This window comes from Diceros bicornis, chromosome 18, assembly GCF_020826845.1.
Source record: "Diceros bicornis minor isolate mBicDic1 chromosome 18, mDicBic1.mat.cur, whole genome shotgun sequence".
In the NCBI taxonomy this organism is placed as follows: domain Eukaryota; kingdom Metazoa; phylum Chordata; class Mammalia; order Perissodactyla; family Rhinocerotidae; genus Diceros; species Diceros bicornis.
In genome coordinates this window covers 3319299-3342343 of record NC_080757.1, presented here as the reverse complement: position 1 = coordinate 3342343, position 23045 = coordinate 3319299, and the positions used below count along the sequence as shown (strand labels likewise).

Here is a 23045-nt window from a genome sequence, read left to right as displayed (position 1 = left end):
GACTATGTGGATGGTCCATTGCTATTTTACGAAATACATGATATGAAATTAAAAAATACTCGTGGAAACATAAAGCATTTGTTTATTATTGCTATAATCAAGGCAAACTCTCTTAAAACAACTGGCCTTGATAATGGAAGTATAATCAGAACCATTATTCATGAATTCACAGTTTGTTCTCCTCTGTTGTTCAGACTTCACGGTTTCACACATACGATCTACCACAGACCTTTATTACACAAGAGGAAGAATGAACTTGGAAGTCACAAAGCATGGCTTAACCACTTCCTTAGTCACCTGACTTCAGATCAATCACTTACTGTGAACCTGTTTCATCCTGTGTTTAAAAAAAAATGGGAGGGGAGGAGGGGCCAGAATGAACCCAGCCCCTTGGAGGCTCCACTGAGAAAACACGGGTGATATCTGAGAGAACATAAAGGAAATCACCCTGTATACTCGAAAAAATTATACAAAATAGAATATCACTAACAATAGTGGTTCGAACTCCTGCAGGGAGGGGTAGGAACCCTCACTAAAGTCTACATTCCTGGCAGCCTGCGTGACAGTCACTGAGAATCTGAAATCCTGGGGACAGGACAAAGGATATTAATGACCAAACCTCCAAACTCACTAAGGAAGGACCTGGCCTGACAAGCCACGTAATACGGACCCAGCTTTACCCTAGAAACACTTTGTCAGTTTTATTTTACCTTAATATACATCTGTACAGGCAATAATAAAAAGGTTATTACACAACAATTCAGTGAGTTTTACCTAGTTTCAAGAATAATGCATGCAGTTACAAATGAGAGGTAGAAACACTGTATTAAAGACCTAAAAATACAAACATCATATAAATAAATGTTCAAATTAATTGCTGGAATTTCATAGAGATAAATAAGGTAAAAATTACATTACTTTGTCAAAGTAAAGGAAAACCATATTTTGTTTTTATCAGTACACTAAAATTAGATTAATGCCAAAGAGTTTCTGTGCAATTCGTCCGAGTTCAGATTATATTACCTAAAGGGATTAAAGTAAAAAGATTAAAACTGGAGAATGGTTTATTCAAGTATTCAAGCAGGTAAGTAAAAGAAACCAAGTAATATACAATGTAGGAACCATTTCTGGAGGGATGTTAACTGCCTGCATTCTCCATGACTAGCTGTTTGGTGAACTGTCAGGATTAACATGAAAAATACACATTAGGCTGAAGAGAGCTGCCCATTTTCCTAATAGAAAACAAACCTCATTTTTCACTAACTTCATGTAGAAACTCCACATCACTAACAAGCCTTCAGATCACCAACTTTGTTTTGGCCCTATTAAAATTCTTGAGAGAATCTCTTGACTGATATTTTTTCTAACACTGCCCAAACAAACCCAGCCTTTAATAAACCTAGAGGTCACAGGCATCAATGCACATTCTACATGCACAAAAAATGCAACCAAAAGCAAACAACCAGCAACTCAAAAATATTGCTGAGAAGATCTGCAAGTGTAGATGAATAGGTTAAAAAAATGCGAAGGTTCACATGAACACAAGTTTTTACCATTGAAAAGTTCACTAGAGATTACATGTGAATTCTGGAAAGGGTACGTGTATATAATCAAGTAAAATATTTTAAACAAGTCCATTGTGCCGCAGTTAGTTTTAAATTGCAAAATCCAACACACGGTTGTTTTAATAAATTAGTGCAATATGAAAGATTTTGGAAGATTAACATGTGTCCATATTAGATCAAATTGAAGATTTCACAATTTCTTCCAAGAGCCATCTTTTGCTTCTTCTTAAGCTATTTCTTCCTGAGGTGGTTAAGGATGCATGCTCAGATTTAGACAAACTCACCCCACATATCAAACTGCCTGGATGAGATGTAGGTTTTTTTACTTTTATACCTCAGTAAACACGTGGAATTTCACACACTGCTCTGGTAAACTGAGTGAAGAGCCACTCACTTTGTTTCCTTCTTAATTATCCTTAAGAATAACTGTACTGATAATTCTAGTTCTAAGGTGCATTTATTTACCAAGTTCAAACTGAGAGCCAAGTGGAATACTCTTGTGTCTGCTTCTACAAAGAAAGAGGGAAGGGGTAGCTTCTCCGATAAGGCAGATTTCCTACAAATATGTAGTTTTTGGGTTGTTTTTCCTTTTTGAAATCACTGCTTGCTCTTTGGTAGTCACCAGGTAAGAAACTTCAGTTTCCTGGGGATGGGACGACAGAATCCAAGCTACACTCCCAGCCGTCTCCCCTCATACTGGTCCATGGGACAAGCCTGCTGCCGCTCACATGGTTGAGGCGCTATAGCAGAGTGCTGACAATCTTCTTTCAATACTAGATTTATCTAGAAATAAAAAAATTCATAATGAAAATCATTATATTTTTAAAACCAAGGAAAGAAGAACTAATAAAAAAAAAATCACTAATTCTCTACCTACATCCTCATCTCTGTTCCATCTTTGCCCCAAAGTTAACAGTTCTGAATATTTTTCTTCTTTCTGCCTGGTAATTGTTTAGATATGATTTCTAGCTTGGTGCTGCACAGTGGTAAAATTTAGATTAGCATGTCAAATAAAGAACATTTAGGTTTTAACAGCTAGCTTGCTCACAATTGCAAATAATTTTAGAACCGCCATCCCCATGTGGCTCTTCAAAATGTGGTATGACCACATCTACTCCAAGGGGTCCACCACTCCTCTTCAATAACCAGACCAGGGGGCTTATATGTGATAAGTGATAATACCATCCTGGTGTGCTGTCAGTCTCCACTCTGCTGTCTATACCAAATCTGAAGTACAGAGGGTCTTCACAGGATTCTTCAGTCACTAAGCCCACAAAGCTTAAAATAGTTGCATTATTATTTAATAATAAAAACAAAGTTCTCTACATACACGAACACACACCCACCAACACAGTAATGCAGTGCAGAAATCTAAAGACTGATGACAAAAGCGATGAGTACTTTACAAGCATTATCTCTAATCCTCACAACTACGCAAGGCAGGCATTGTTCCCTCATCTTTTAGAAGAAGAAACTGAGACCACAGAAAGGATAAGTAATTTGCCCAAGGTTGGAAATCCAAGATTCAAACCCAGGAGTAGGATTCCAAACCCCAAGCTCTTCCTACTGTACCTGTAGCAGACAACTAGATTGCACTCAACAAACACACTACTTTCTAAGTCAACTTACATTTATGTACATTTTCAATATCTGCAGGGTCCTGGAGAATCTTAGTGAGGCCTTCCAAAAGAAGGGCTGCTTTATGATAGCGATAAACAATATCTTCAGTCTGCTGAAACATCTCATCCAGGGCTGCAGATTGAACCTGGAGCCAGTCAACAAAAACGAGAAGATTCTCAACTTTTCCAAAATACAAATCCATTTGGACAATGCAGCTTTAAATGGAATCTATCTAAAATTAACACATTTTGACAAAATGACATAATCTACCAAACTATATAAAACTTAAAGATTCACCAGATGAGTGATATAAAGGAGCTTCTTGACAAGAGTTATTCTGCATTCAAACATAGCCTTCTCATACTCAGAGCTTCATGACTCATAAAATTTATACTTGTGAATTGGCTCTTCTATGACTTCATAGAAGCTTATTTTTAAAAAAAAAACTTATTTTAAACATACACTTTCACGCTAGAGTAACTTGGCATTTCATTAAAGTAGATTTTGTTAAGTAAAGTAATTAATGTTAAAAGCCACTTATCAGCTGCTTCTTTTAGTTAAAGAATTTTCTCCTGTAGTCATTCATTCATTCAGAGATACTGACTGAGCACCTACTAAGTGCCAGGCACTGAGCATACAATGAAGGAGAGCTCACAGTCTAGAGGGAGATAGAGGCCTGCAAAACATGCTATTTAAATTCCAAGGGATACATGGTATTACAGGAGGAACCCCCAGATGTTACGGAATATATATGAGGTGCATCTAACCCCACTATGGAAGGAACAGAAGGTTAGGGAAAGCCTCCAGGAGGTGACGTTTGGGCCAAGACATAAAGAAAAAGTAGGAGTTAGCCAGGCAATGGCAAAGGCGGGTAGGGGCTTTCCAGAAAGAGAGGACAGCAGTATTATTCATGGAGTTATGAGTATTTGAGGAGTTTCCCAACAGCTTTTTGATTTTCTCTTTAATCATTAAATGCCAGGGACTGTCAGTAATTCAGTATCCTAATTTACTTGTCAATATGCTCTGTCTCTTTGAAAAAATAACTTAAAGCCATTTACAAAAAGATAAATAAAATGGATACAGAACATCAGAGCCATGAAAAGACGAAATAACTAAACATAAGTGTTAATATCTCTAAGCATGCTTATGATGGGGTTCAGGGCAGGCCGCCCCAAAATACACCACTTTGGCATATTAATTATTTTGAATTAAAGTTACTTAAGAAACAGCCAGTGCAAGCAGAACACTCTGACCCTCCTCTGTCCCCCTGAAAGCAGGAAATCAATCTCCCATGTGAAAGGTACCCTCCCTGCATCAGGAAGTAGACAGACATCCTTATCATCAGAGACAGGGAATTCAAGGGCCAAGAAGGCTGTGTAAACAAATTCTGCTTAGCTTCCTCACTAATTAGTATCCAAGCCTAAGCTTCTTTGTCTTGTCACATCCTCATAAATTTATTATTTCTTTGTCTAAACGGTATAAAAGCTGCCTGCTTTGGTCACTTCTTTGGGCCTCATATTCTCATGGAGCCCTTGTACGTACGAAATTAAATTTGATTTTCTCCTGTTAATCTGTGTCCTGTCAATTTAATTATTAGACCAGTCAGAAGAACCTAGATGGGCAGAGGAAAAATTTTTCCTCCCCAACACTAAGCAGCCAGGGCAAAAAGACCAATTTATTGAAGTTACATGGCTCTTATCATCAGAAAAGAAAGAAGCGCTATAATTTCTTATGAGATGACACTTTTCTTGGCACAAATTTCTAAAAAAAAATTTTATCACATGAAGTCTTAGTTCAGTACAGAGTGATACAATGCATATTATTCATGTCAATAGTTTATAGCAAAATAATGTATATTATTCTTATCAATAGTTTATATTCCAAAGTTATTTTCATATGACTTTTTATTATAACAGTTTTCAAAATAAGGCCAAGGGTGTAATATAACAGTACAATTCAAAGTAGATAAATTTTGAGGGGAGGAGGGAGGTCTATTATGTTAATGTGGTAAAAATAAGATTGGTCAATAATTAATTTTTTCCCCCACTTAACCACTTAACTTTTTTAACAGTCCCTAACTTCAACTATACTTTAGAGAAATTTTTTCCCCATGAGACAGAAAACAATTTCCAATAGTATAACCAGACAATTGGAAAAGCAGATTTTACTTTGTGTCTATACTTCAATAAAGTCAGTAAGCAGAATCTGAGCACACGAATTTTTGCGGTTAACAGAGCAGTATTTTTTTTAATGTTTTATCAAGCCAAATTTCTTCAATAGTAGAAAATGCAGAAATAGATTCAGCTAAAGCTTTTAGATGCAAACTATAAAAAGATTAGATCATGCCTAACATTAGCAATTTTTAAGAGGCATAATAAAATTTTACCAAATGTAACCGTTACTTAATGTGTCACTTAAATGTTAACTAAGTCCAATTACTCCTTTAGTAAGAGGTAATCACGGTACTTGGGACTTGGGAGTGGTAGGGCATAAATTCTTTTTAAAAGGATAATGTCAAGTAGGTATTCAATTCAAAAGATACTCTTAAAGATAAGTAGTACTATAAAATATTAAACCTTAAAAACGGTTACCATTTCTACAGCACAATTATAGATGAGTTTCTCTGCAGTTACGCTGTTGATTTCATCAATAAATCTCTGTTTGTCAGAGAAGAAACGATTCAGCTTTTCTGTAAGTTTCTTGCACATGGTGATGCAGAATTTATATCGTTCATTCAGATTTTTGACAACTGAAAAAAAGTTGAGATGAGAATTTTAATTTTCCTCCAGAAATAAAGTCACAGTGACATGTACTTTTCCTGCTGATTTAAAGAAAGTGACACTAAATGATCATTGAAAAAAATGACCGGAAATCAGATTCTTTCAAATGTTCTCTCTTTCAGTCAAGAAAAGATTGAGAATAAAAGCACTTCTGACTGCTCTCTGTATCAATTAAACGGCAAAAACAAAAACAGAAAAGCCAGCATCTTTTCCCACTTAAGAATATTTAACTACACAGTGATTCCTCATCAAAAACTTCCTTTCTTAGTGTAATGGGAAAGGGGCAGCTCCAGCACCCCGGGAGTCACACGACGTCACACTCTACCCTTACCTTGTTTCACAGCTGTGGATGGGCTCAGCTTCCCAGACTTGATCTGGGCTTTGGCGAGATGCAGAGACGCTGCCAGCAGCTGCGCTGCTTTCATGTATAACACCAGCTGCTCCACCCGCCTGCACCCGGAAGACAGCAAGCAGTGTTACCTTGTGAACCAACATGCCAGACTCGGCTCTCTACGCATCAGGTCACCATTAAAATAGCCTTTCTAAGGGAATATCCTTCTCCTTGATAGTTTTTAATGCACAAATAACTCCTGAAGGGAGAAGGTTTGGCATGCAAAAACACGTGTCTATTTTGAATACAACAGATACACTCAGATAAAATCAATACAATCCCTTTACCATCAAATATCTTCAACAGTATAAATTATAGGGAAAAGGCAATGCTATGGTTGCAGAATCTCTAAGTCTTGGCTCATACAGTGAAATCTAGTACAATGAAATAACAGAGACTCCTTCGCAGCTTTTAATAATGAGACATGATCTTCAGTGGATGACAAGTCCTCTATTTCAGACACAAATTTACAGAAAGCAAGAAGAATCTGGAAATGAATGACCAAGGGGCACCTACCCCCAGTCTTTGCTCAGTTGGCTGATCTGGTCCACAACCACACTCTCCTGGATCTGGTACAAGGAGACAGCAGACGTGCACAGCTCTGGGTTCCCTCCTCGCACAGCTGTCAGGTCCAGCACACACTCAGTGAACATCAGCATCACATTCAGGTGGCGTAAGGTGTCTGTGTGTTCTCGCTGCGGCAAAACCAATTAGTCTTAGAAACTTTCAGGTTAAGAAGAGGTGCATACTCATTTCTGCATAGAAACCATGGCCACCGCTAATGTTTTTCTACACTTATGAATATCAGAATGATCAGAAGAGATTGAGATTTTTAAATTCCAGAAAACTAGTGAGAAGATAAACACAAATGAAACCAAATATAGGCATGTGCACGTGTTTGTGTATGAGAGCACCCACACAATTAAGCTTCAAAGATATGAAGTCACTGTGCTTTTACCAGTAACAAATGAAGTACTAAACAAGTAAATCAATATACATGAGACAAAAACATGACAAAAGAGATACCAAGATTATAAGGATACTCTGCACACTAAACCACACTTCTTGATATCTTAGTGAATTCTACTGAATTATAATTTCAGAGATCCTTTATTTTAATTTCTGCTGGTTTTTTAGTTAACAGTGATTTCTAATATCAATGCTCTAAATTTCTGTGATCTTTTAGTTAAAGAAGGGAGGACAGATAGACATAATAGTGTGCATTAAAAACAGGTATTCTAGGGGCCGGCCTAGTGGCATAGTGGTTAAGTTTGCGCACTCCGCTTCAGCGGCCCAGGGTTCACAGTTCGGATCCCAGTGTGGACCTATGCACCGCTCGTCTAAGCCACACTGTGGCAGCGTCCCACATACAAAATAGAGGAAGATGGGCACAGATGTTAGCTCAGGGCCAATCTTCCTCACACACACACACACACACACACACACACACACACACACACACGAAAAGGGTATTCTAATATTAATGTTGTTTTGAGATTTGTTTTTAGCTATAAACGTATTTTGAAATCTGAAATAAGACTAAGTTTCTCATTCTCCTTTCAAAGTTAAAAAAGGATGAGAATCATTTTCCTAGAGACAGGAGAACAAACCAACCAACTTTTGAAAGTCTCTCTGTTCAATGACAGCATATTGGACTACGTGTTCCAATGCACTGGAATACATATTGGGACATAATTTATGTCTAATATGATGGAGATTGAAAAAATTCTGAAGATTCTTTTTCCAATCTTAAATTGGATTACATACATTTCCAAAATTACTACTAAACTTACTAAAAAATCACTACTAAAATTATGCATGCAATATTTTATAACTTTTATATGAAATATTTAATTCTCATTCACACACAAAGTAGAAATGTTAGAGTGCCAGCACAGAGAGGGAATTTGCTCTGTAGTTGGCCTGGAGAATTGATCATCTTAATGAAATACAGGCTAAGTTAGCATTGTATTCAGTGACTGGGGACACAGTGCAGTCCACTGAATGCTGCCCTCGAGTCGAGACTGGGGACCTGAGCTGGCACAGTCTTTGGAATCATAAAGTTAACTTCTCTTGTTCTAGACTCAGCGTGCTTCAGATTATAATGTTTTTCCCTGTAGAACTGGCTCCATGGAGGGAAGGTACTGGTCTACAAATGTGAGCATCTAGTCTGCTTGGCAGGTTTATTTCTCTCAGTGTTAGCGACTAATCTGGCATTACGGTTTATTATTTTTTTAAACCTAAGTTTAAGCGTATTATTTTTATCTTATAAAGAAAAGCAAGCTTTGAGAATAAAACGTTATGGTTTTAGGACAAAGATTATGCTTTACAAGTCCAATAAGCAGTAAATAAACTTCAGGTAAAAAATTAAGAACACAAAATCTATGCGTGTCACTTCCTATCAACCAAAGCTAGTTATGGATGAGTATCATTGTCAACATTATTCTGAAAATATATCAGCAATACTTTTCAAATAGAAAAGAAAAGTTAAAGAGAAGAAAAAAAACTTCAGAACTTTCTATAGTATTTTGCTCTTTCGCCAACACTAGAACATTCTCCTACGGTATCAACATTACGATGACATCGCACAATGGTCTTTCTCTACCTCCATCAGTGTCTCCTCTGGCAGTTCAGGGGCTTCAAAGGTGATGAGCCCCTCTAGGCTAGGAGGTGAAGCACCATAAGGCATGTATCTCAGGCTGGGAGCTGTCTCTGCTCCCGGAGGGGAAGACCCCGGGCACGGCCCAGGCGGGGAGCCCACACACACGCGGCCACTCGCAGAGCACAGGGAACCTCCGGAGCTGCTGGAGCCCACTGCAATGAAACAGGACAGGTGGCATCGTGCCCGGAGTGAGCGCACAGAGTTAAGGGCTTCTGCCCACTCCTACTATCAAAGGAACAAAGGAAACGCTAAAAGGAAAGTCACTGACCCCCTATTTGAGCACATGAATAGGTTTTATTTTTCCATGTTCACCTTTATTTCTTGTCTATATGTTTATTTTGCAGACATCATCACAGCCAGTTTTTAAATATTGTTTTAAACAAATTTATAGCATATATATTTCTCCCTGTTGCTCCACAGTCTTCATAATTATAAAACTTGATGAATGCATAGTAGTTCACTAAATTTATATATGTGATGCTTATCTGGAGGCATTTATACTATTTCTGATTTTTTATACCAGAAATAACACTATAACGAAATCTGCAGCTTTCCTTTCTTTTGAATGATTTGTGATAAATACTGCAAAGTGGTATTATAAAACAGTAATGGGATTACCATAGATTAAACATTATAAACATTTTCACAGCTCTCTGTAAGAACTGCTATGCTACTTTCTAAAGCAGCCATGAGTAAGCACACAGATCCCACTAAACCTCAACAACACTGGGCAGTATATATTTTTCTAATGTTGGCTTAGTCAGTAGGTATAAAATGTTATTTTCTTAAAATGGTATTTTATTATTAATACTTTTCGTAATCTTAAAAACAAGATCATTAGCTCTACTTCCTCTCTCGTTATCTATTTATATCCTTTGCTTATTAATCTACTGATATCTTGATTAATGACTTATTTAGCATAAGAGAACTTAAAGGACACAAGGTACAACACATAAGATGAGGTCAATGATAACTCACTGCAGTCTAATCTAAATACTTTCTTCATGTTTAGTTTCATAACCTGTCTACAGAGTATGGATGACAACACCAGCCTATCAGCCGTCTCACTGTACACAGGGCTAAGTGCAAAGATGGGGACCCAAAGCACAAAACAGGTTAAACCTTAGGATTCTAAAACAACAAAACAAAGATAAACAACCTATCATTTTCAAAAAATTTACTGGATTTACTAAAATAAGACTTTAATATAAGCTAAGAAGCACCATATATCATAGCTGCTTCATCATGAAGTCACATTTATATTATAATGCTATAATATTATACATTATTATAAATAGATAATGTGGCACTTTAAGTTTTTTTTTTTCACGAATATTGCCTCATTTACTCCTTATAACCCTTAAGGTAAAGAAAATAGTTATCTCCACTTAACCAGAGAAGTTAAGTTACTTATCTAAGTTACACCATTAAGTCATTATCAGAACACTACACCCCAAACACTAGCCAAACATTGTAATAAGACAGTTCTTCACCTGAGGTTGTTCTTGTTCGAAGGACCATATGGGTACAAGTGGGGGCTGTGGCACTGTGTGGAGGAGATCCAACAGTGAACAGGACAGCCCTGGAACTTGCTGCTGTTCCTACAGGAGGCGCCAGCACAACACCACAGGCTCCTGCAGGGGCTACAATAACAAGTTACTTTGACAGTGCTTCTATCTGGGGGTGGGATTATAAGGAGACCTTTACTTTTATATTAGGGTGTTTTGTTTTGTTTTTTACAATAAGCATTTATTCAATAGAGATCTCCATTAAAAATATTTTATAGTAACTCTTCACAGCTGTGAATCTTCTTCACATCAAAGCCTAGTATTTAGAATTATTTCTGTATACTCCTAAAATACGTGAACTGCAGTCACACCTTTTGAGGATAATTTGAAAAAGTGCAAACCAAGAACTGGGAATAAAAACGTGAGGTAAAGCTGAAGGGAGATCAGGAGTTGCCATAGCAACAGAGCTTTAGGAAAAGTCAGAGTCCATTACTCCTCAGAACTGCACTTAGATGTGTCAGGAAGAAAAGGAAGTAGGAAAGGTGTCACAGGGGCCTAACAGGCTGAGCTTGGGATAAATAGAGAGAAGGTGAAAAATCCCCCAAGCACTAAACTAAGAGGAATCAATAAAAGTTGTCCAAAGCTTTTTCACATCAAGCATCTGAAAAACATGACATTTCTGAGACTACAGAATGGAGGTAGGTAGAGCCACCAAATCAGATAGAGAAAAGAATTGCCTCTCGGCGTCCATCTTATCTGCAACAGAGCACAACAAACTTAAAGCATCTAATTAACAGAAGAGAGAGTTCACAAAAATCTTCTAGGGAGCACAGGAACAGTAAGTGGGAGTTAGTTAAACATACCTATCATTACACAAGATGTATAAAATGAGATATTCTCTTTATTTAATGTAATCTTTATGATTTTTAGTAGGCATAAAAAGTATTTAAAGATGTTCACGGGTATATTTTAAGAGCCAATGACCCTATTTTTTCCTAAGATCTTAAGTTTTTCCTACTATCAAGAATTTTTATTTTCAGAAACTGAAACTTCATGATTAGAAAGAGAAATTTATAATTTCAAATAATGATGATAAAGTTCACACGGAAGAGAGAAAGGAAGAAGACAATAAAAATTATCAAAGATGCATCTTATGCCTAAACATTCTTTAAGAAAAAAATCTGCAGGCTGGCCCCGTGGCTGGGTGGTTAAGTGCGCGTGCTCCACTACTGGTGGCCCGGGTTCGGATCCCAGGCACTCACCAACGCACCACTTCTCCAGCCATGCTGAGGCCACGTCCCACATACAGCAACTAGAAGGATGTGCAACTATGACATACAACTATCTACTGGGGCTTTGGGGGGGCAAAAAAAAAAAAGGAGGAGGATTGGCAATAGATGTTAGCTCAGAGCCGGTCTTCCTCAGCAAAAAGAGGAGGATTAGCATGGATGTTAGCTCAGGGCTAATCTTCCTCACACACAAAAAAAAAAAAAGAAAGAAAGAAAAAAATCTGTTTTCACATCCATAAACTTGGACTTAAATTATAACACATACTCACATAGAACTTATAAGCTCTAAAAAATTTAAGTTTACTTGTAAAGGAGAATGAGACATAATGTGGTCATTTAGGCAAGCTGTTTTGAAAAATTATCCCAACTCCTCATGACTTAGTGACTTTTGGTAAAAGGCACATAGAAGAAGAATGACTTCCAGAATGGCAGTCTGAAGTACAAGGAGCACCGCAGACCTGCGCCCAGTGAGACAACTGTAACTAGTGAAAATTATTGTTTTTTATTTATACTTTTGGTGAGGAAGATCAGCCCTGTGCTAATATCCGAGGCCATTCCTCCTCTTTCTGCCGAGGAAGACTGGCCCTGGGCTAACATCCGTGCCCATCTTCCTCCACTTTATATGGGACACCGCCACAGGACGGCCTGACAAGCGGTGCATTGGTGCGCACCCAGGATCCAAACCTGCGAACCCTCGGGCCGCCGAAGTGGAGTGCGTGCACCCAACCACTACGCCACCGGGCCAGCCCCTGAAAATTATTTTTAAAAAAACATTTAATGTCTCTTGAAATTGTTCTCAGGGAACATTTATTCGGGAAAATGAAACATTTAGGCAAGAATATCTACTACATCTCAGTAAGAACTGTGTCTCCACCCAGCACCTACTCATAGGGTGGAAGTTCTAACCTAAGCCTGTAGATCAAATACTAGGGCCCTGTTGCTCTCACACCAGTTCACTTGTCTGGTAGAGGTTCCATACCAGTAGAGACAAGCCATGAAGACCACAGGCTTCCACCCTACCCAGCACCCAGCTCACAAAGCAGGGGTGTCACTCTAAGAAAAATGGGCCACTGTTCTCATGCCCAGCTCTAGAGCAATGGTGCACAGGATTCCCCCAAGGGGTGGAGGAGGCAGAGAACAGAGAATTCTAAAACTCCCCAAGGAAACTGACTTTATTTGAAACAGATCATGAGGAAGTTCATGCCTAAGAACATTGTCAAAAACAATGGAGATTTTGATGGTAAGCAAATAAGAGGAGGCTATTAGTTCCATGAGAACAACAAGCTAACAAATAGATCATCCAGAAGTTAATCAGAGAGAGAATCAGGGAAAGAGACAGCTGAGAAGAGCCCTCTTATGATCAGAAGAGGCTCAAAGAAGACCGGCTTCAAAGACTACTTCTGCAAAAGGGACAGAATTTAATTAGACAAGACTGTGGAACAACTTATGCCTCAACAATTTGTTGTCAGAAACGATAGAGCAATCAGCTGGAAATTAGTGGAAGCAACCAGCCACGTGTAATACCAACAGAGGCAGAGCCTGAGAGATCAGAGAAAGAGTCAAAGAGAGTCCTGCTAAAACCACTGTCATCCCAGGGTAACTGTACACATGCCCAAGGCTGTGCCCTCTGAGGAATGACAGTGGAGGCTTCACACTACAGGGCAAACAGACATCACTGAAATAGTCCAGCCAAGACTAAACAAATAAGTCAGAAACAACAAGCCAAGGGGTGGTGGACCAGAGGGATCAGCATCCAGAATTGGTACAAAAATACTATATATCTACATTATATTATTATATATGCACTTGTCCAGTTTCCAACAAAAAAATTATGACATATACAAATAAACAGTAAAAAGTGACCATATGCAGGAAGAAAAACAGGCAACAGAAACTCCCCTTGAGAGGGCTCAAATGTCAAAATTAGCAGACAAAGACTTTAAAGCAGCCATTTTAAACATGTTCAAATAACTAAAGGAAACCATACTTAAAGAAGTAAAGGAAAGCATGATGACAACATCTCATTAAATAGAGAATATCAATAAAGAAAGAAATTATTTTAAAAAAACCCAAATGGAAATGCTAAAGGTAAAAAGAACAATAACTGAAATGAAAAATTCACTACAGTCGCTCAACAAATTTGAATTGGCAGAAGAATCCATGAACTTGAAGATAAATCAATAGAGATTATGCAACCTGAAGAATAGAGAGAAAGAGAATGAACCAAAATAAACAGAGCCTCAGAGAAACGTGACACACCATTAAGTGTACCTATATATGCATAACAGGAGTACCAGAAAGAGAGGAGAGAGAGAAAGCAGCAGAAAAAAATAACCAAACAAATAATGGCTGAAAACTTCTCAAGTTTGATGAAAAACATTAATGTGTAGATCAAAGAAGCTCAACAAACTCAAAGTAAGATAAGCTCAAAGATCCACACCCAGAAACATCACAGTAAAACAGTAAAAGCCAAAGACCAAGAGAAATCTTGATAGCAGCAAGAGAAAAAGGACTTACACTTACAAAGGAGCCCAACAAGAGTAATGGCTAATTTACAATCAGAAATAATGAAAGCCAGTGGGATGACACATTTAAAGTGCTGAAAGAAAAAAACTGTCAACCAAGAATCTTATATCAAGCAAAACTCTTTCAAAAATGAAGGCAAAATAAAGACATTCCTAATAACCAAAAGCTGAGAGAATTCGATACTAGCAGACCTGCTTTATTACAAGAAATACCAAGAAAAGTTCAACAAGCCAAAAGCAACTGACCCCAGATGGAAATTCCAGTCTACATGGGGGAAGAAAAGAGTGCTGATAAAAGTAATTATGTAAGTATAAAACACAGTATAACTGCATATTTCTTAACTGTTCTTCTCTTAACTGACTTAAAAAGCAACTGTATAAAACAACATGTTTATAACTGTATTGTTGGGCATATAAGATACAGAAATGCAATATATTTGACAATGACAGCACAAAGGAGGGAAGTGGGGGCAAAGCTGTACTGAAATAAGGAAGTGACACCAGCTGGTAACTCAAATCCACAAAAACAAATGAAGAGAACTGGAAGTGGTAAATAAAAGGGTTAATACAACTATAAATAGATACTTAATCTCCTTTCTTACCTCAGCTTCCTTAAAAGACAAAATTATAAAAGTAATAATTATAACAATGTATCATTGAGTTTCTAACATATATAGAACATGTATAATAATATTAGCACTAAAAAGGAAAGGGAATAGAGCTCTATAGAAGTACTGCATCTGTATTTCATTGTAAATCTGAAGCAGATTCTGATAACTTAATATGTATATTAGTAAGCAAGCAGCAAGAAAATAACTTAAATGAAAAACATTAAAAGGAACAAAATGTTACACTAGAAAATATTCACTTAATGCAAAAGAAAGCAGTAAAGGAAGAAGAGAGAAACAAAAAAGACTTGACATATATAGAAAACAAAAAGTAAAATGCAGATATAAATCCAACTATATCGATAGTAACATTAAATGTGAATGGATTAAACAATCCAATAAAAAGGTAGAGATTGTCAGACTAGATTAAATAAACAAGACCCAACTATATGCCATGTACAGAAGACATACTTTAGATTCAAAAATACAAATAGGTTAAAAAAAAAAAGGATGGGAAATGATAATGCAAACAGCTACCATAAGAAAGCTGTAGGGGTTATATTAATATCAGACAAAATAAACTTTAAAACAAAAATATGTTACTATAAGTAAAAAAGAACATTTCATAATTTAAAGTACCAATTCATCAGAAAGATATAGCAATTATAGACATATATATGCACCTAACAACAAAACCCCAAAATACATGAAGCATAATGACAGACTGAAGAGAGTAATAGACAATTCAACAATAATCACCCGATCTTAACACAAAGAAATTATTCCGGATTATCCAGTGGGTCCAATGTAATCACAAGGGTCCTTTAAATGTAGAATAGAGAGGAGGAAGGTCAGACTCTAGACTGGCCATTACTGGCTTTCAGGATGGAAGGGGGCCACGAGCCAAGGAATGAGGCAGTCTCTAAAAGTTGGAAAAGGCAAGGAAATGCATTCTCCCCTAGAGCCTCCAGAAAGAATGCAACCCTGTGAACACCTTAATTTTAGCCCAGTGAGACCCATTTCAGACTTCTGACCTCAGAACTGTAAGATAATACATTTGTGATGTTTTAAAGCACCAAGCTTGTGGTCATTTGTTACAGCAGCAATAGGAAACTAATGCATATGCTAACAAACTACCTGCCTAAAAAAAAAAAAAACAGATTTTTCTTACCTATATCCATTGGTCGTTCTGTATTTAAACTATCCGTGCTGCCCTGACGTCCACCTAAAGGTGTCTTTACTTGTTGATCTGATAATTTCCCAGTACTGACAGATCTAAAAAGAAAAGAGATGTTAATAATGGAAAAGTATACTTTAAAAAAATCCAGACATTTAAATAATAAGGGCGATTTAAGCCAAGCCATAAAAGGGTTAATGGGAAGCCAGAGAACAAGGAGACAAAAATAGATACCAAACAATTCAAGGTAGAGATAAAACGTCAATAACCAAAATAAACAAAAGGCAGAAATAGAACATTCAGGAAATTCAGGAAGAGCTCTGTATTTACACAGTTACAGGAAGCATCTATGGTTTTAAGAGATTCTAAATGTATACAGTTCATATCATTAACTATGTGGCATAAACCAGCTACTAAACTAATTTGGTCTGGCTGTTTTTACAATAGAAATATACGTACTATTAGTTTTCGTGTTTAAGGCTGGAAGGAACTGGCATCTTTTACCTGCCAAACACTGCCTTGTTCTGTTGCTCAGACTTCTGCCTCTCACTTCCTTGTACTAAGAGACAATGAGAGCATTCCCGTGGGTCATTCTCATCTTTAGACTGCTCTTCAGAAGGCCCATGACGAGTAACCAAGGCTAGCAGGTTGGAAGATGCTTGCGTTTTAGGGATTTTGAAAGGAGCTGTGGTCTAAAGAAACATGTAAGCTAGTTATTACGATGCATGAAACATTTAAAATTGACAAGCTGCATGGCACAGCAATCAGGAGCACAGACTCTGAAGTCCATCAGACCTGGATTCAGATACTGACTCTTCTACTTGGAGCCTCTGTGACCTTGGACAGTTTATTTATGCTCTCTAAGCCTCAATTTCCTTTTTTTCAGGATTAAATGGGACAATGTATATAAAGCATTCAGCAGTGAAGGACTTACACTATGACTGGCACATAGCAAGTGGTCATTTGTTACAGCAGCAATAGGAAACTAATGTACATGCTAACAAATTACCTGCCTAAAAAGAAACCAGATTTTTCTTACCTATATCCACTAGTCGTTATGTATTTAAACTATCCGTGCTGCCCTGACGTCCACCTAAAGATGTCTTTATACCTAAATTTTAGCTATTCTCATCATGAATCCTTTCCATAATGTTCTTACTATACTAGTTCATGAGCTACTGTTGAGAGTTCAGCCAAGCTACTCCATAGTATTGCTGCCTCTGCATTTTTTTTTTTTTTTTTTTTTTTGGTGAGGAAGATCAGCCCTGTGCTAACATCTGCCAATCCTCCTCTTTTTGCTGAGGAAGATTGGCCCTGGGCTAACATCCATGCCCATCTTCCTCTACTTTATATGGGATGCTGCCACAGCATGGCTTCACAAGCGGTACTCGGTGTGCGCCCAGGATCCGAACCTGCAAACCCTGGGCCGCCACAGAGGAACGTGCGCACTTAACCGCTGCGCCACCAGGCTGGCCTCCTGCCTCCGCATCCATTTTATGTGGCCAAGCAGCCTGCAGGGACTTTAAGCTGACACTAGCCCCTTGTGCAAGCGCATGCTCTGGACAGCAGCCCCCAGGGTCACAAGCAAATGTTAAGTACCAGATATGACTTCCCCAACAGCCCTGGCGATCAACAGTTTCCCCCTGCCTCCTACGGCCTTCCCCCCGTGTGCCCCTTAGATTAGACCCCTGTGGAGCTTACCAGAACCCCACTCTTTTAGTTTGAGTTGAGCAGTCTGGCATTAGCTCAGGAACCCCACAGCACTCCACCCATGGACCCTAATAAAGGCACGTGCCCCTGGTCCTGTCTCTCTCTATCTGCGCTCTGCCTTGACATCCCCGTGTGGCCTCTTGAGGGATGCAGGTACTTCCTCCAGGACCTGCAAGTACTAGACTTGTCTGTTTCCATTTCTTCTGTGGTCTGTTACTGAACCCTGGCTCACCATCCAGCACCCTGTGCGCCACTTAACAAATATTAATTTAACAACGTTATACCACCTACAAAAGAGTTTAATAAACACACCTTAGTAGGAGAGCCAATAATTGTTGGTAGAGGAGTTTTAAAGAACCAGTCAGAACTCCGAGGAGAGGACCCCAAGTGCTTGGTGGGAGAGGTCCCAAGGCTGCCAGGCCGACTGGGCTGAGGCGAGCAGCTGTAGCCAGCCCCGGGGTGGGGCGGGCACACGGGGTCCGAGTGCTGCTTTCTGAGCTTCTGCTTGTTCTGGTAGATGTCGGTGAGAGCGGGGGCGCTCTGCAGTCTAGCCCCCAGTAAGAGAGGCTGTGGTGACTGAGCCTGCGGCACTGGAGAACCTACCAAGAACATGGATGCCGTGTCAACCCAGAGTGAAGAAGAACAGTGCAAAAATCTAAGACTCAGACAGATGATTCTTAAAATGAGAATTCTAATGAACATTTTGCTTTTCATGAGATATTCTCAAAGTTGTTTACTTGGCAAGAGACTATTTTTTGGCATCCTTTACAAAACAGTGACAAGTTCATTGTCCTTGGTATTCTCAGGAGACAGAAGCTGATGATGGGTATACTATCTGTTTTTATCAGCAGCTAGCAAATAACTCAGATGAATGCAGGGTCTAATTGGCACCAAAGAGAACTATGTAGCAAATGGTTCAAGTTAATAAAAACAATAAAAACCTGCATTGAACAAGACGATGTCTACTGTTTCTATGAATACATACTTGGGTGTATCAATGTAATTATTCTCTTTTCTCACATAGCAACTAAAAGAACTTTTCAAACTAACCCAGAATAACCCCTATTCAATATATATATATAATGTAGGAAAGAAAATTAGAAAGATAATATACCTTTCCTGGATTTTATTTTATATAAAATACCAAGCATTTGAATAATTTATTTATTTTTGTCAGTTTCATTAATGAAATTCATTTAAAACCTGAAGTATCCACATTCTCTACATAGAAAACACTTGTCCACAGATATTCTTGCCTCCTAAGGAGACACTATATCAAGAGCCTGAGAGATAGGGTCTTGATACAGTGAACAGTTGGCAACCACAAGGGAAGTCCCCCACACAAACCTTGTTGTTGCCAACTTAAAGTCCACTAAGCCGTAAGTTCCAGTTACAAATTCTTTGGAGCTTCTTGCAAGCCAAGTAACGCACCAATAATGTTAAGAACATACAAATCTTCTTAGTGACCTATAACCATCATCTTTCCGAAAACAGGCACCAATAGGAGCTTTTGCTATCAACCACTCCTGGCTTAATCTCATCCTAAATCTGGTACTTAAGTTTTCAGAACTGGGTTCTGCCATACACATACACACACACACACGCATACAAATAAATGAAATTAGGGACAAAATGTTATGATCTGGAGAAAGTTATCTAAGCTTTATTTTAAGAAAACACAAAATATGAAAAACTAAACTTAGCTTTGAAAGAGAGCTTTCTTTTTTTTTTTTTTTTTTGTGAAGATGATTAGCCCCGAGCTAACATCTGTTGCCAATCCTCCTCTTTTTTGCTGAGGAAGACTGGCCCTAGGCTAACTTCCATGCCCATCTTCCTCTACTTTAAATGGGATGCTGCCACAGCATGGCTTGATAAGCGGTGTGTAGGTCCACGCCCGGGATCTGAACCTGTGAACCCTGGGCCACTGAAGCGGAGCGCACACACTTAACCACTATGCCACTGGGCCGGCCCCAAGAGTGCTTTTAAGTAACACAGGATTCCTTTAACTAGCCAACTCCTCAAAAGCACATACAATAAAATTTGACTTACAAACATAGGATTTACACATATCTTACACTTACACATATCTACACATAATAGAGCAAATAAATATCTATATTTCTTTTTTACCTGATGCTAACTGGTAGCTCTTATCAAGAATAGTATTAAAGTAATGAAATTTCATTTTCTAGATTGATTTTCACTATCTGTGTGACAATTACTGAAATTTAGCTAACTAACTTAATTCCTAAGACTTACTTTCATAAAAGAATCATATATCCACAGGAAAATATTTGATTGGCTATACGATATGCTAAAATATATTAGACCAAGATTCTCAAAAACAGGATAGCAGAGAAAATATTTCATATCATTCTGTTCTTTTGATAAAAGTCTAGAAAAACATAACTCAAATCCACTTAAAAGAGGATTAAAATTATTAATATACCGAATGCATCTCTTACCTGATGAGTTTCTACTCCTGGATTCATGGCCCTGAGGATGTCCACAGCAACACTGACAAAATTGCTCAGGAATGGTACCAACTATGAAAAGGGAAATGGGGAAAAGAAGGAGAAATGATTCAAAACTAACACAAGATGGAAACAGGCAACACATGCACAAACTGCACAGTACACTACAGTTTACAAATTTTAATTAGCAAAGATTTAGTTCAGCTAACACTTACTGAGCAATCAATGTGCTGGGCACACTAAGATCAAAAGTACATACAACCTGCCTTCAAACAAGATCACTAGGAAAGAAAGCCGTGTAAACCAATCAATGCCTGTATCAGATGTGTCTTGAAGACAGAGAAGTACAAAGAGTTTGCACAACGTGTCTGGGGCTTGCGGAGCTGCAGGAGGCACAGCTGACTGACAGCCCTGCTACTGCCCCTCAGGATCCACAGGCTCCTGCCAAGGCTGCTCCCAAGGCTGCTCCCAGCCAGTGACTGCACATGGACGAGGCACTAATTCAGGCCGGTTCCAGCAGGTCAGGGAATTTGGGCAACAGGGCTTGGGAACACTCCTCCAGCCTAGCTAAAACCTTCTTAGAACTCACTCTAGTCAAGACTCCTCCTGCCTACTCCTCCTTCCTTCCCTCTCCCCACAGGGGTCAGACCTGCATGGTGGTCTGAAGCGGCTTCCTGGGCACTCCTGCTTCCTCCTCTTTACTCATCACAGGTGTTTCCCCAATCACTCTCGTGCACATCTCTGCACCTACCTTCTTCGCATCTACCTCTGAGAACCCAAACTAACAAGAGGGAGAGTTGGGGAAGGCTTCAGGGAGTTTAAGCAGACAGCAGACATGTCTATAAAAAAGAAGAGGCACTGACCAAGGGGTTGGGCAGACAGGCAAAGATTAGATCCTGAGGAAGGGCCTCTTCTTGAGTGCAAGGATAAGGTGTGGACATCCCTGGAGCCCATGGAGTGCCTCAGGGGCTGCTGTGGGGGTGAGGGAGGGCCAAGATTTTGTTTGAAGAAGTTTGTTTAGCTAAAAACAGCTTCAAAACCATTGCAATAGGTGAGGTAGTAATATAAACTTTTCTTTTTTAAACATTATTATTGTGGGGGTTTTTCTTTTTTTTTTTTCAATCAAGGCTCCTACTTCAATCCTTCTCCCTCTGTGTCCTCCTGAGGTTTCTTCCCATTCCCTTTCAATCCTACTCCAGCAGTTTTGACTGAGGGTAGGGGTCCTCTCCTTTGGAAGTAAATATATATATACACACATATATATATAATTTTTTTTTTTTTTTAATTTTGAGATCTGCCACCAATGGGCCTTCTCTGCACCACCTGTTCTTCACCAGCACACCACGCTGTTTCTCACAGATTCTGCCATCTCAGTCGCTTTGGCCTTTCTTACATGTATTCTGAAACTGGAGCATTTTCTTTGTCTCTTAGTTTCACCAAACATGTGGTTTTAGGTTTGTTTTCATTTGGTTGGGTTTTTGTTGTTGCTCTGGTTTTACTGTTTGCTTTTGTTTGTTTGTTTTAGCATTCTCCCTGTTGCTGTATATGGTTTTCAGGTGAGGTGGGAACATCTGTAATGAAGCTGCCACCATATTCCTCCCAGACCCGAAAGGCCTCGGGTGAATGAAACCAGTACTGTTATGTACACTACTGTCTTTTAATCTACATAAATCTGAATGGTAAGCAGGGTAGGCATTTTATGTACTTTAACCTAGGGCTTCTGATTTTGTGTTTAAAGTCCAAACCCAATGGAGATAAAATCCATTTATTCTATAAATAAAATCCATTTATATTATTCTATTTCCATTAGAGGTCCCAGCAGATTTATACAGAGATTCTTAAGAGGGAGCTGGGAGTGGGGTAGAGTTGGAGGGGTGGGATACGGCTCCCAGTCAGCTGAGACTCATTGCCATCATGAGCCAGTGTTCCTAAAGGAAGAGTCATGTCAGATTTGTCATAGTAAAAAAACAACGGCTTTAAACTCTTCTTACCCAAAGGGGAAGGTGAATAAGGCCTGGAAGACCCAGTCGAGAGTCTTCGTCCAACTGTCTGTACTGTGTCTGCTGGTGCCGGGGAGCAGGATCCCAGCCGGAGGAAGCCCATAGGGCTGGTGTTAGACCTTCGTACCGCTGCAGATCTGAAAAGAAAAAGAAAATGACTCCCTCTCTGGCAGGTTCTAGAACTCTCTGTTTATTTCTGTCTTTTTTTTTTAAACTTCCTAATAATATGCCACGAAGCAGATTTTTTAAAAATATGTAACATAGTCACATGGAATAAAATATGTATAAAATTATATAGAGTGAAGTCTCCCTTCCCATCCTTGTATCCTATCTGCCTAATTCCCAACAGTGCTTCAATCCTACTCAAAAAGTTACCACTATTTTTAGTTTCTAATGTATCCTTCCAGAGTTCCTTAATTCATACACACCAAACAATTTGAATATATAATCTTATTTTCATCTTGTTTTAACAAAGATAATATATACCATACCAACCACTTTCAATTTTTTTGGTCTCAGGTCCTCTTTATACTCTTAGAATTACTGAAGATCCCAGAGAGTTTTTGTTTATGCAACTTATATCTATTGATATTTAGTGTATTAGAAGTTAAAACTGAGAAATTTTTCTAATTGTTAACTCATTAACAAAAATAAACTTGGGCCGGCCCAGTGATGTAGTGGTTAAGTGCGCGTGCTCCACTGCAGCGGCCCAGGGTTCACAGGTTCGGTTCCTGGG

The 23045-nt window shown here is 38.6% G+C and overlaps 1 protein-coding gene across 6 annotated transcripts in view; it reads right to left on the bottom strand.

Moving 5' to 3' along the window:
• Nucleotides 1–59: 59 nt before the first annotated feature.
• ULK2 (unc-51 like autophagy activating kinase 2) overlaps nucleotides 60–23045 on the bottom strand; it is a 93040-nt gene continuing 70054 nt past the window's right edge. For 4 of the 6 annotated variants that reach the window (XM_058559636.1, XM_058559639.1, XM_058559641.1 and 1 more), the window contains 12 exons: nucleotides 22301–22446; nucleotides 20301–20381; nucleotides 18148–18434; nucleotides 16630–16817; nucleotides 16120–16223; nucleotides 10512–10661; nucleotides 8962–9170; nucleotides 6873–7051; nucleotides 6297–6415; nucleotides 5777–5934; nucleotides 3195–3330; nucleotides 60–2348 (listed from right to left, as the gene is read on the bottom strand). In XM_058559636.1, coding sequence (XP_058415619.1) covers nucleotides 2290–2348; nucleotides 3195–3330; nucleotides 5777–5934; nucleotides 6297–6415; nucleotides 6873–7051; nucleotides 8962–9170; nucleotides 10512–10661; nucleotides 16120–16223; nucleotides 16630–16817; nucleotides 18148–18434; nucleotides 20301–20381; nucleotides 22301–22446 — 1816 coding nt within the window. In that variant the 3' untranslated portion in view covers nucleotides 60–2289. Of the gene's footprint in view, nucleotides 2349–2408; nucleotides 2542–2601; nucleotides 2844–3194; nucleotides 3331–5776; nucleotides 5935–6296; nucleotides 6416–6872; nucleotides 7052–8961; nucleotides 9171–10511; nucleotides 10662–16119; nucleotides 16224–16629; nucleotides 16818–18147; nucleotides 18435–20300; nucleotides 20382–22300; nucleotides 22447–23045 lie in introns of those variants that run through there. The other 2 variants (XM_058559640.1, XM_058559638.1) reach the window with 2 other exon arrangements.